At 41.3% G+C, this 13,755-nt stretch overlaps 1 protein-coding gene across 2 annotated transcripts; it reads left to right on the forward strand.

The window, feature by feature from the left end:
• Window positions 1-3,907: 3,907 nt before the first annotated feature.
• On the forward strand, window positions 3,908-13,371 carry wnt7ba (wingless-type MMTV integration site family, member 7Ba). 2 transcript variants are annotated; one of them, XM_081604043.1, is made up of 4 exons: window positions 3,908-4,086; window positions 4,983-5,209; window positions 8,384-8,655; window positions 11,367-13,371. In XM_081604043.1, the coding sequence occupies exons 1-4, from the start codon at window positions 4,004-4,006 to the stop codon at window positions 11,844-11,846; spliced, it is 1,062 nt and encodes a 353-aa protein (XP_081460169.1). In that variant the 5' UTR covers window positions 3,908-4,003; the 3' UTR covers window positions 11,847-13,371. The 2 variants fall into 2 exon arrangements, with proteins under 2 accessions (XP_081460169.1, XP_008399334.1); XM_008401112.3 differs by having other exon boundaries at window positions 3,917-4,096.
• The last annotated feature ends 384 nt before the right edge of the window (window positions 13,372-13,755 follow it).

Genomic DNA, 13,755 nt, shown 5'->3' on the forward strand with positions numbered 1-13,755 from the left:
AGTTTGAAGTCTCAATAATTGTCCAACGAATGTTACAGAAAATCTTAGTTCAACTTCTTCAGTTGTAAAATAAGCAGTTGTCATTTATTGCAGAAAAAATTAACAACTATAAATAATCATCTTAAACAACGGGAAACTGTTTAAGACGCAACAGCACTTCCTATTTTGGTATAACGTGCTACAGCTAAAAAAAAAATTAAAAAATTCACCGACGCTCTATATTGGTGCTTTGTCTCCCTCTGCAGGTACAACTGAGTAACAACAGGTAAACGTCTGACAAAACCATAAAATAAGTAGAGAAAATAAGGAGCTGAGTGAGAACTTTCAGATTTTGTAGAAAGGTTTAGCAGAATAACTAATAGTGAGAGACAGAAAAGGAAATCTAAGATGCTTCTTTTTTTTTTAGATTCAGCATTTTCAAAACTACACACAATAGTATTTATTCATCTGATTAGTCTTTGATTTTTTTTTTCTCTTTTTTTTGGCTATGATATGTTCCAATTTGGACACAAACATGTGCAACCACTCTGACTTTGCATGTCAACACAAAAACATAAATCCTACTCACATAAAACAACTCAACTCTGAGGACATTTATGTGCCTCGTAACGTCGCTAAAAAATATAGCTCTGCTTTCTTCTGATCTCGAGGAAGGGGATGGGGGCTTCGAGATGCTCTGTGTGGTAATCTCTCAAGAGCAGGATGCTCGTTCTTCAACGTGGAAGCAATTTCCCTCCGTCAGCTCCGTCTGGTTTCACTGAAATTCACAACAACTGTAAATTACATTTGATTAAAAAGCGGCGTGTTTTGATTTACTGGCTCGCCTCCGGGGGTAGAGGGGGGAGTTCTGCGTTTTATCTGTGAAATCGAACATCCCTGTTGTGAGCAGGAGGTGATGATAGTCATCTCTAACCAAAACCCCTCAGCCCAGGCCCAGTGTTTCCACCCCCTGCCGTTGCATATATAAATATAAGTTCCATGTGTTTGCCCTATTAGGGCTAAATAATGTTGCTGACATTGTGGCTGGGCAATGTCAGCATGTGCTCCACGTAATGGACCTACGTGGAGCACATGACCTGAACGCATCACCAAGGTCTTTGATGCCTCGGTCCAATTAAAGCCCACATGACCTATTAGAAGAAGAATGCTTTGATTCTTGAATATTTTTCCACCTTTTGCTCCCCCCAAACAAATGCTTAATAAGGCATGTAAATAGTGATCAATAATGAATATTAATCATGTCCTGCTCCAAACTAGACGCCTGCAGAGACACTAAAGTAAAGGCTTACTTTGAAGAAACCCCCGCAGATTGACTTGTCAGAAAGGTTGTTGTTTTAGCTCTTTTGTGTGTGTGTGTGTGTGTGTGTGTGTGTGTGTGTGTGTGTGTGTGTGTGTGTGTGTGTGTGTGTGTGTGTGTGTGCGTGATTGCGCGTGTGCGTGCGTGTGATGCATTTCACTCCGATCCTCTGAAACCGTTTTAACCCGAATGTTTTTCCAAAGACAATCTTGTGTCTCTTTGGCTGTATTTGTTATAGTAAATATATATAATAAATAGATTAGTCCTCGTTTCTTTTCAAACTGACTTTTTCGCAACCTAAATAACTTTACAGTTAAACTACACCAATATTTAGTTCTTGTATGTCAAAGTCCTGATCCCGTCTGGGTAAATATACCCAAGGGTTAGTTTATGGTTCGGTAATGGATAGTTAACCATAATCTAATTGTACACTCGAGATGACTTTTGACATGTACTATTAATGGTAAGTTGATTATTAACAACTTATGGAATGAGAGAGGGACAGTTCAGGATATAATTGGTTTATCTTTAATGATTTCTGTCTTTGCGTCTCTTAATTGATTCTTTAGAAACTCTTTTTGTGACTAGATAATTAAAAGTAAACAACAAGGGGACAGTTTACTGAACAGATTAACTAATCATAGTAATTTTTTAACAAGATTTCCACATTAAGTAATACTTTCCTTGGAATCAACTAATTCAAAACAGAATCAAAACTTTATGAGATAACAGTTAATTGAGCATTAACTAACATTAATTAATGATTATTAAAAACAATGACATAGGGAATGAATGAATGAATGAATGACTAATTACCTATTAGCTAGCATTAGCCATGTGTTCTAGATCCAAATGGAATCAGAAATTAATCAGGAGGTAATGAATATAAACAGGAGTGGAGAGTAAATCATTAAGTGATACTTAGTAGTTCGTAGATTAACTTTAATCACTGTTTATAAATGAAAATGGACTCAGGAATTAAGCAACAAGTAGTACTTGGGTGACCATTAACTACTGAAAGGTTAAAACAAGTTAGTTTAGCAGGTAATTCTTTAGATCCTTGTGAGTTTCCGTGTAAATTCAGTGAACTTATTTCACCGAGTCTGAGGAGTCTTTACATGCCGACTGTGTTGCATTTTTGTTTTTCATTGGCCACGAAATCATTGTGCACCACAAACAAGCACACAAAAGGATTAAGAGTCAATCAAGTCAAAAGAAATATATGTGAAAGTCCAAAAATAAGTATTTGTTTACAGTAAACAGCTATGCAAGCATTTCCATCAGTAGGACAGAAAAAGAGCCTGTCTGACTGCTTCTGCATGTGAATCCATTAAAATTAAGTGTCAATTTTGAGAAGATAAAAAATAATAATAAAAATAAAACTTTCCATACTCAAGATTCCTCAGGCGATGCCTTCAGTAATCCTTAGTGGAATATAACAATAAGAAATGGCTTTGTTGCAAATACGTTTTCTGTGAGTTTTTCCTCGGTGTCACCACAAGAGGGCGTAGTGTTCGAATACGCACCAGAGAAGTTCAATGGCTTTGCAGCGGATGAAAGCCAATTAAATGACATTTAATATGGAAATACTGAAAAGTAAGCCCGTGTCAGGGCTCCTTTTGCATGAATTACTTCAGGTGATCAGTATGTGGCTCCGGTTGATTAATAGCAATATGGATTAAGTGCCCTAAACGTACTGGAAAATAGATAGGACTTTGGACTTTATAGAAGCACATTGGGCCAACACGAGCAGAAGAAAAACAGTTGTTTTTTTTTAATTGGTCATAATATTCTAATTCTCTGATAAGCTGAATATTGTGTTTTCTTTACCTCTAAATTATAATAATATGAATACTGAAATACTATTTTTTTAATGAAGTTACTGTGATTAAATAAATTAGCCAAAAAAATTCAAATCTTTATTCAGATGCAGCTATAACAGACAACTGGTGCATTTTTATAGTCGCAGGGTTTGTTTATACATCAGGCTGACTACATACCGTTTCTGCAGTCTGGACAAAGTCAGTGGAAAAATGACCAATGACAAAGAACATCAGCACTAATTATTTTTTTATGTTGTAACATTGACATAAAAAATAACTAGTGCATTGAATGACATGTTGCAGTTTTCGCAACAGAGCTGAAACTCAGTCCGCTAACTTTTAAGAGAGATTTAGTCAAAACCTAAGGATTATTCGTGTGAATAATTCTAAACGAAACGTGAAAACCACAATGTCTTGAATCGAGATGTGAAGGGAGGGAGGGCTGGGGTGTGTGTTTGATGGGTGGGGATGTGGGGGTGTGCAGGGTCATTCCAGTGGGCTGGTGCACTCCCTTCCATCTCCACAACATTCCCACTTTTGGAGACCTGACCAAAGCGCGTCCGGACTCGGAGCCACGTGCCCCCACCCCCCACCCCCCACAATCCCACCTTCCCCTCCCCTCGTTTCCTCTTTTTCCTTCCCCCGACCATCACCCTACCAAGCCCTCTTTTCAGGCCAGGTGTCAAGAGCGCGCATCGGCCGGGAGATGCAGCGTCTGGTCTGCCGCACACGGACAGCGGACTCGGAGCTGCCGCAGAGCGCCTCGGCTCCCTCCGGACTGCTTCTAACACTTCTTTGAATCCACATATAAGGACGTATTTCTTCACGATCTTTTTTTTTTTTTCCCAAAAAAAGAGAGAGAGGGCAAAGCAGGCTGTGTTCAATGCGCAGCCATGCTTCTCATCTCGTCTCGCAGTGCGCTGCTGTCCGTCTACTACCCGCAGATCTTCCTCATCCTCACCAGCGGTAGCTACCTGTACGTTATTCTGAATGCGCATGCTTCCTTTGAATTTGATGCGCTTTTTATTTCCTGCAGCCTCTGTTACGTGCGTAAATTGTGAGCCAATCACGCACAAAATTGTAACGTCAACACGAGAAACCAAAACATATTTTCGACCACGTTGCTTAAAAAAATAAATAAATAAATTTTAGATCATTATATATATATTTTTTTTTTTTTACTTTTACGTCATTTGTTATTGCTGTTATTTTCTTGGGGAATACTTTGGAAAGAACCGGTGGAAAAACGCACGACTTCTATTTTTTTCTCGTTTAGTCATTTTCCTCCTCAGTGGAACACGAGCTGCTGATTTCTCCTCCAACACGCTGGCATTTTCATTCAGAAATTGAGCCATAAAACGGCTGAGTGAAAACTCGATCGAGTGCAGCCAACATTTAATCTGCTGACCAGCTGATGAGATAACCTGCCTTCGTGGATTTACACATTGCACCAGAACCACTCGGTCTTGGAAGCACCTCGTCAGAACCGGGCTATAACGTGGGACAGCAGCATATGGAAAATAGTTGTATTAAAATGATTACTTCATGCTCTTTTAATAGAAAGAGGGGCCTTTGTAAGGAGCGTTTGGGACTTAGGGGCCCCACAATGAGAGTGATTGCTACACCATGTTTGCCTCTCATTGAGAACAAGGGCAGGTTCTGCTATGAAATCTATCCCATAAACTATAGAGAGCTTTCTGCAGGGGTGGCGATCAAAATTAGTTCAATATCAACTAGCCTGACTTCATAAAATTTATAACCCATCAAATTTGGGTCCCCTTTCTGCTTTAAGGGAGAATGTTCTCCACATTTTTCTATAAGACTGTTCTGGTAAAGTCTTCTCACAATCCTCATTCCTGCAGGGCGTTGTCCTCCGTGGTGGCCCTGGGCGCCAATATCATCTGCAACAACATACCAGGACTGGCACCCCGTCAGAGGGCACTCTGCCAGAGTCGCCCGGACGCCATCATCATCATCGGCGAGGGCGCCCAGTTGGGCATCAACGAGTGCCAGTACCAGTTCCGCTACGGCCGCTGGAACTGCTCTGCCCTGGGGGAGAGGACGGTCTTCGGACAAGAGCTGAGAGTAGGTGGGTCTAGTCTGGGACTTGGCTCCTTTTGAGGGGGGGGAGTATTTTTATGGTTGCTTTGTGAAGTTTTAACAGTGGGAGAGCGGTAAAGAAAACATCCACGGCTCAAGTGGGAAAATCTGTCTACCAAATAATTGTTAGTCGTGCTCTCTGCAAATGTGGTCGTGATGAAAAGGTGGCAAGAAGAATCTTGCCAGGTATGAGAGGTCCGGTTTAAAGTTAAGCACCTGAGTTTAGCAAACATGAGGAAGGACTCGGTCCTTCCTCATGTTTGCTAAACTCAGGTGCTTAACTTTAAACTCATCAGACCAAAAGTCAAATTTTGGTCTGATGAGACCAAAATTTGACTTTCTGGCAGAAAACCAACACTGTACCTGTTGGAGTCTATGTTGGAAAAGTCCAATCGAAACCTAATTTGAAACTTGTGGCGAGAATGGACACTTTTATCCCGTCTGACGGAGCCTGAGCTCTTTACAAAATAGATTGTACTTAAATTTCACTTTCTAAATGATACATACCCTAAACCTCTTGGTAACTCTATGGCTGTCTGGTTTACATTACATTACGTTAACGTTCCAGAGTTGAAACTTTAAGGGTTTCTTCTCACAGGCGTACATACTTTCAACATTCAACGGAACAAGCTCAAATGCAAAGTTTTGAAAGATGTCAGCACCCAAGCAAACATTTCATCTGAAGCAATATCCCAAAATGAGTGAAGACATTATTGTGTCAGGCTCATCAGGGTATGGTTTCTTAAATTCATACCTGTGTAGTCCATTAACACCAACTAAAAATTCACTCAGTCCGACATTCTTTAAAATTTGTAATCCTCGCAGGCGCCTCTTTGCTCCAAATGTGAACCTCATCCATAAATTGCTTCTGGTCCAGAATGTTTTGTTGCGGTTTTGCTGTGGGTTTGGATGCATGTTTAATCTAGCAGTTCTGGGAGCGATCACTTTCTGCTGTCTGAAGATCAGTTTCCTCAGAGTAAACAAATTTAAAGAGACACTTGAGAACCTTTTTTTTTTGTCAAGTCCAGTTAAGAAAAACAATTAAAGAATTTCTGTCACGATCCATTAAATAAGGTCTTTATCAAAACGGGCTGGAACATTGGGGTTGGCTGTCTAAACCAAGACTACACAATAATCTTGTCCTGTAAGTGATTCTTACACAAGTTTACAATGGCGACCTTTAGGGCCTGTAAATTCATTAGGCTTAGACCAGAAAGATTCATGCAAACCACTAATTAAAGGCAGCTCCAGAAGCCGGATGGCAACGATGGAACCCTGAATGCAACGGCATTCAATCAAAACAAATCACAGCGGGAAGAGATGGCTGTTTGGCCACTGCTTGCGCCCGATACCTTGAGAAATACTCAGCAGCATCGAACAACTTATCTGAATCGCTCGCAGATTTAGCTTGATGAGGGAAGTCTTCAGCTGCAGACTTGACAGTTTCAACAAAGGAGTTTTTTTTATGTTGGAAGGGAGCCATCTAAAGGAGACACCATGCATGGGGTAAACACTCGAAGGGGGATGATATCCCATATCCTGTTAACAACTTTTGCAAAAATAAATTAATTTTCCCCCTTTGACTCCATAAACATGAAGCTCTTTGTTATGAAGCTCAAACAGTAAACACAGAAAAGTTTGTAAATGGGTTAAGACCATCCACAGATCATCTGGCTGTGTTACACACCATCATTTGCTGCAATTTCCTTAGTCAGAAAAAGGACAACACTGTATGACACAACAAAGCACAGCAACTCGTAGTCCCAGTGCAGAAAGTCAGCCAGCAGATGTCACTTTGTTTCCTTCAGAGTCCTGATGACTGCTTTAACAAGCCAAGCACTAACTCCTGAGACAGAGCCATCTGAGGCAAGACATGCAGAGACAGTCTGCTGCCTGTGTTAAATACTTCTGAGCAATGATCTCAGAGAAGCAACTGCTGCTGCTCATCAATCTGTGGAAGGATTAGAAGGCCGTTTAGAAAACAACTTGCATTGCCGACCGCTGTGGTGTTGTAGGCAGCGCGAGTGTTCTCCAAAACCAACCTTTTCTACCTGCCTGTGGTCATAATGTTGGAGTCAATATATGTGGAAAACATTCAGTGCAGTTGCCAACGCTTGTGGCTGTTAACATCTACGCAAACTCAACAGCTGAGACCAAGCAACATTTAGAAAAACTGCTAACAAACCGCAAATAACACTTCCTAGGCTCCAGAACTTGTTTGCACGGTTCACCAGACTCAAGAACAGGACAGCAGAACAAAATGAATCTGAATAAACCACAAGATTTCTGTCTCCTTTAGACCAATGAGGCCAAAGTGGAGATTTTCATAATACGCAGTGCCACATTTGGTGAGTCACACTGTTTAAAGAGCCAGTCATTTTTCCCCCTATTAGGAATATACGACCATTGGTTTTAGTTCCTCAAGACACTACCAATAAAAGAAATAAAATAAAAACACTGACAAAGTGAGCCATCAGAATAACACTGTCCACCCTAACTTCTCAAAAGCGCAGTTGTAATGCACTAAAGCTTTTCAGAGACATTAAGAAATTGTGATAACGTCATAGAAAAAGGTTATATTGTGTCATTTAGGCCTCACATTCCCCAAAGACACTGTGACAGAGGAAATCCAAAGGGGGGAATGCCTGGCCATCAGCGAAAGGGTTTGGAGTGGCTTAGTTATAGTCCAGCTATAAAACCAAACTTTAACGAGGTCGCTCATGCCTAAAAACCCAGAAAAGTGACCATGTTAAAACAATTCTGCAAAGTAAATCGAGATAAAATTCCAAGATGTGAAAACGCTCATTGCAGAAGAACTGATTCCGCATTCTATGTCCACTCATGTAGGTTATGTTAAAGTTCAGTGTCTTCATGATGATTCTCATTAACAAAAGCGACTTTATTGCTTCAAGTCTTTGCTTCATTTTGTACCATAGGACCAAGTTCAGACTGCTTTAAGGTACTGCATATCATTTTAGGGTTATGTGGAAATGCTGGACACTGATGTGACTGTCTGAATCACTACTTGGTTCAAGACCAAGAATCCCTAACAGTAACCCAAGTCAAAGAAATATCTACATTAGTACTCTAGCCTAGATTCTCAAGTATGTCATCAGTCATTTAATTATTGATTTGTATTCCAGTTCTGTTCTCCTTTCTCCAGGCAGCAGGGAGGCAGCATTCACCTATGCCATCACAGCCGCTGGAGTTGCCCACGCGGTGACGGCGGCCTGTAGCCAAGGCAACCTAAGCCAGTGTGGCTGTGACCGCGAGAAGCAGGGCTACCACGACCGCGAGGAGGGCTGGAAGTGGGGAGGCTGCTCGGCAGATGTCAAGTACGGCGTGGAGTTTTCGCGACGCTTTGTGGACGCTCGGGAGATCAAGAAAAACGCCCGCCGGCTGATGAACCTCCACAACAACGAGGCGGGTCGAAAGGTAACACACCGAGGTCCGATTTGATCAAACGGAAGGATGCCATTAACGAAAGGTGTGGACTTGAGTCACTTGACTTCAGACTTAACTCGGACAATAAATATCAGTGACCTGTGATTTTATTTGTGCTTGAGCTTTCAAAAATACTTTATACCTTACACCAAATAGAAAAAATATTTTAAGTTATACATTTCTAGGGGGAGTTGACTGCCACATATGACAATTTGCTACGAATTGGGAGATCAGACCCCCCAATGATCTGCTATATGATCTGTGGAGGTGACTGTTAGCCTGAGACATCTTTGCTTCTTTTAGCTAGATTGTCTGAGAGCTCTCTTTAGTTCCTCTAAACTGGATGACGTAGCACATGATGCCATCATGTCAATACTGACCAAATCCTATGAATGTATCCAATATCTGGCTGACTCTATGCCACAACAAATTGGGGCAGTTCTGATGGCATAAGAGGAACCAACCTAGCACAAGGTGTACCAAATATGATGGCCTCTGAGTTTAAACTTTCTGAGTAGTTTATATTCAAAAATTTTATTCGAGTTCAAAAATACTTTATTGATCCCAAAGGGAAGTTAGATAAAATATGAGGAAGGAGTAGCTAAGGGAGCGGTTCGTTGATATTTAATTTGAAGGAAATGCGTTTTCTACAAACTGTGACTGTTTCTGTCATTGTTATAGAGGGACTGGAATCAGCAAAAGGAGTGGCTCAGCCAAGCTCTATTCCTTCAGGAACCGCCACTTACAACAAACATTTCATGTCTGTGATGTTGGTTTTTTCCCAAAAAATAGTGAGAAATGACAGTCACATTACGTTTTTTTCCCCTAAACAGTCCAATCATCTATGTTTTTTTTTTTTTTTAATTTGCAACAGTGGTGTAAATGTTAATAAACTGAAATGCTGAAAAGCTTTCACACTTGAATCTTCAAGTGAAAAATAGTAACTAAAGCTAAGAAAGCAGATTTATTTAGCAATATCATTTACCATTTTGTCATGTCCTAAATTATTCAGGAATTATTTAGTCTGGCGTCAAGTTTAATGGGCTGCCTTTTTCTAGTGGTTTAAATAAAATACTCATTTCATTTGTTACTCCCATTTTTTCAATTTGGAATCATAAGACTCAACGGTTAACAGGGACTTGAAATTGAATTCATCGAACTATTATGCCATACTCATTGATCCATCCATCCACCCATGTCTTCCGCTTATTTGAGATGCTGTTTGGGATTTATCAGGTTCAAGATGGAGATGTTCCAGATCAACACTCTGCAGTTCATTCGAGGAATCCTAAGGGATCAGAAAGGGTTGTAAAACCTCCAAAGGGAGCGACATAGAAGGCATTCAAATCAGATAGAAGAACTTAACTTCATCTCTAAATCTGATCCCAACCATCCTTACAAATGAAACTTGTTTCAGTTGCTTGTATCAAACATCTGATTCATGATTTGTACCACGTAGCCACAGGTGAAGGGTAGAACATGGACAAACTGTAGTAGAGCCTTTGCATTTTGGCCCAGCTTTTTCTTCACCAAGAGAGACGGAAGAAGCATTGCTTTTCCTGCTCGGTTTATCCATCACTCGTGAACAAAACATTCAAGTCAAAGCAAAGAATATTCTTGCAATCCTCCCTCTATTCCCTTCTCAGCGACCGCATGCCTGCGCACGCTGATCCACCCGGAGTCGAGAACCGCTTCCAAAACCTTGATAACCTACCCTACCTCTGATTTGAATAATGATGTGTACGAACAAGCAGCTCTCTGTTATTAGAGCTTCAGTGACATAACAGAAAAAATATATTAAGTGTGGATCTTGATCAAAGGAGGCTTCCCCCACCCCTTTACATTCAAATCATTCACCTGTCTATTTTGTCATTTGAATGTATTTATAGGACATTATAATATATATCTGACTCAAACCACCATGTAAGAGTATACACGTCGAGTTACGCAACAGTTCTGGTCAGTCGACTCCTGTCACTGCGTTCTGTGGTTTGAGGAAAGGTAATGTTAATTAGAGACTCCAGCTTGGAGCTACGAGCCTTTTTCCCTGGACTTTCTGACACAAAGTTGGCTCGCCAGCTGCTGTGCTGAAAGTTAAAGTGGTCGCAGAAATCCCAGCTCCCCAAAAAGAGACAGGCCTAGCTGTTTACAGTGACGTTACATTCACCTTGCACAGGGTTTATACAGGTCTCTCGAACTCAAATGTAAAACTTTTTAAGACCAGTATTAGTACAATTTAAGATGCATATCACAGCAGTGATGTACAAAAGAAATACAGGGGACCAATACAGTGAAATTGCTGGGGCCTTTTTGTGGCTCTTGGCAGCAGCTTTGTGCTTCTCACATGGTATAAGACTTTAGCAAGCTAGCAGGCATTAGCAGCTTGTTACCAGTAGCCTTTACCACCTCGAGTCAGAACATAATGAGTGCAGATGTTTGTGCGTGACTCAAACTTTTATCTAATAGAAAGATCACATGAGAAGGATCTAAATAAAATGTGAGATTAAATAGTCTTGCCACAACAAACTTTAAGAACTGTGATTAACATATTTATGGTGATATGTTTTCTTTAATCAATTCAAGACATTTCAAGCCTTAAAGTTTAGACAAATGAATTTAAAACTCTTTAAGGACGCGCAGACGCCCCACTGTCAGTTTTCTTTCTTTAAAACATGCTGAGCCTTCACTCTCTTTGTGAGCAGATCCTGGAGGAGAGAACGAAGCTGGAGTGCAAATGTCACGGCGTCTCTGGCTCCTGCACCACCAAGACCTGCTGGATCACCCTGCCCAAGTTCCGAGAGGTCGGCTACCTGTTGAAGGAGCGCTACGGCGACGCGGTGCAAGTGGAGCCTGTCCGGGCCTCGCGGCTCCGCCAGCCCTCCTTCCTGCGCCTGAAACAGGCTCGGGGCTACCAGAAGCCCACGGACACGGACCTGGTGTACCTGGAGCGCTCGCCAAACTACTGCGAGGAGGACACGATCACAGGAAGCACGGGGACGAGGGGCAGGCTGTGCAACGGCACTTCCACTCACACAGACGGATGCAACGTGATGTGCTGCGGCCGGGGCTACGACACGCACCACTACACGCGGGTCTGGCAGTGCAACTGCAAGTTCCACTGGTGCTGCTTCGTCAAGTGCAACACCTGCAGAGAGAAGTCGGAAGTTTTTACCTGCAAGTAGGCGCAGGGAAACGGGGACTCGGAAAAGGAAAGGCCTTAAGATATTTATTACATTTTGCACATTTTGGCATCGTATTTCTACAGAAACAGAAACTCAAGCTGAATTTGAGCGGTGGAAGTCACTGGGAGCAACAGAGACAAACAACTTTGCAAAGGTTTTCAACTTTTTCACATATACTTATGCAAACTTGAATATATTTTTTAGGGGTTTTCAGTGATAGACCAACAATAAGTAGTTAGGTGACTACCAGCTTTGCACAAGCATGAAATTTTTTTTTTGTTGCAAAAAAAAGCTACAAATTAGAGTGTTTGTGGACAGTAATTTTCACAACTTGGAAGATTGTTTTTAGTTGTGAACTTTGACTGGACCACCAACAGTCGCTGTAGCTCTAGTATATATTTTTACATGGAAAAGTCTGCATACAATTTTCTTTCCACTTCACAATTAACACATTACTTTACGTTGGTCTATCGCATGAAAACGCTAAAACATATTTAGGTTTGTGGCGATTATTTTTGCTTCCATACTGGTGTTAGAAGACGTTGCAGTACGAAGGCAAATTTTTGGCATCGAGCGACGGCTGTTGGTTATTATTTTAACATTCATGTTCAGGGGAACATAAATCAGAAATGTACTTTGGACTGCCCTGGAAGAAGCCTCCACACGTGACCCGGAGAAATGGCAGCCGAGCATCTTCTCACACTGTATTCTGTTCAAACACTGAAACAAAAAAAGAATTAAAACTATTATTTATGTAGAACATCTTGTAGCTGGGCATCTCATACCACTCAAAAATATCTCCTTCACAATGATCCTCATTTGTTATTTAAAATGAACTGTACCTTCTTTGGCACATTCAGACAGTCACGTTACGCTATACTTTGCCTTAAGTTTTACACTAAGGGCCGGTGTTGAACTGGCACATTTTACACATAAACCACCATCCCAAGGCCAGATGGGTTTGTTCCGCCAACAAATGCATTGCTTTAGGAATCCAACCTGCGAGTCTGAACGGCCCTCCATCCTGACTGCACTCATTGTCTGGCTGCTGGACGAGCCGGTGCTTAGCAGAAAACCACGCAAGCCTCGTTGGGAAATCCACGGAGGAGCTATCGGGTCCAGAAGCATCCAGCGCAGCCGCGAGCGGGCCGAGATGAAGAGTCCCACACGGCGGCCTCTGCTTACACAAAGCCTTCCAGCGTGGTTTAGGCCTGCTCAGGCAGATGGCATCGGACCGTAACCACATGGAAACGGGAAGAGAGGGGGGGGCGGGGGGGGATGAATGCCAAAGATTTGCCATTTCTGGGCAGCACCCTTAATGTATTTCCACATTTTTTGTTTGTTTTTAGGCTTTGTATGAGTTACAAAACAATTGGAAGAATATATTTTTATATGAGGAATGTGGCACTTTATGTCATTTCTAGCTGGAAAGAGTGTTTCTTATTCATGTCATTTTATTCATATTTGAAAGCTATAACTTATTTGGAATTGATGTTATTTTGGAATAAAGCTCCTGAAATGGAAATACTCGACTACTTGAAGGGACTTGTCCACTTAAAACGGGAGTTTAACCTTCTCAAGACATCCAGAAAAGCCGAGTTATGCCAGAGACGTTACTGGGACATCGCAGTCATTAAGAATGTCATTGAAAACTAGACTTATTTCAGTAATTTAATTCAAAAAGGGAAACTCATATTGCATAGAGATACGACTGTTAATTTGGATAATTATTTTTCATAATTGAATTTTGCAGACAATTATAAGACGGATAACATATTTTTAAAACCCTCCACAACAAGGGTAAGCCACTAAAGTGATTGCTGAATCCAAGCATATTCATAGAAGGTTGAGTGGAAGGTAGACTACACAAGGAAGGAGGATAACATCAACCCTACAAGGCATCGAATGC

The sequence above is a fragment of the Poecilia reticulata genome, chromosome 23, assembly GCF_904066995.2.
Source record: "Poecilia reticulata chromosome 23, P_reticulata-male-v2, whole genome shotgun sequence".
Taxonomy (NCBI): domain Eukaryota; kingdom Metazoa; phylum Chordata; class Actinopteri; order Cyprinodontiformes; family Poeciliidae; genus Poecilia; species Poecilia reticulata.

What these genes read in the sequence shown, in the direction of transcription:
- wnt7ba (XM_081604043.1), top strand. Translation starts at nt 4,004, where the DNA reads ATGCGCAGCCATGCTTCTCATCTCGTCTCGCAGTGCGCTGCTGTCCGT. An exon ending in CGGACAAGAGCTGAGAGTAG is followed by an intron (nt 5,210 to 8,383) that starts GTGGGTCTAGTC and finishes TCCTTTCTCCAG; the next exon opens with GCAGCAGGGAGGCAGCATTC. An exon ending in ACAACGAGGCGGGTCGAAAG is followed by an intron (nt 8,656 to 11,366) that starts GTAACACACCGA and finishes CTTTGTGAGCAG; the next exon opens with ATCCTGGAGGAGAGAACGAA.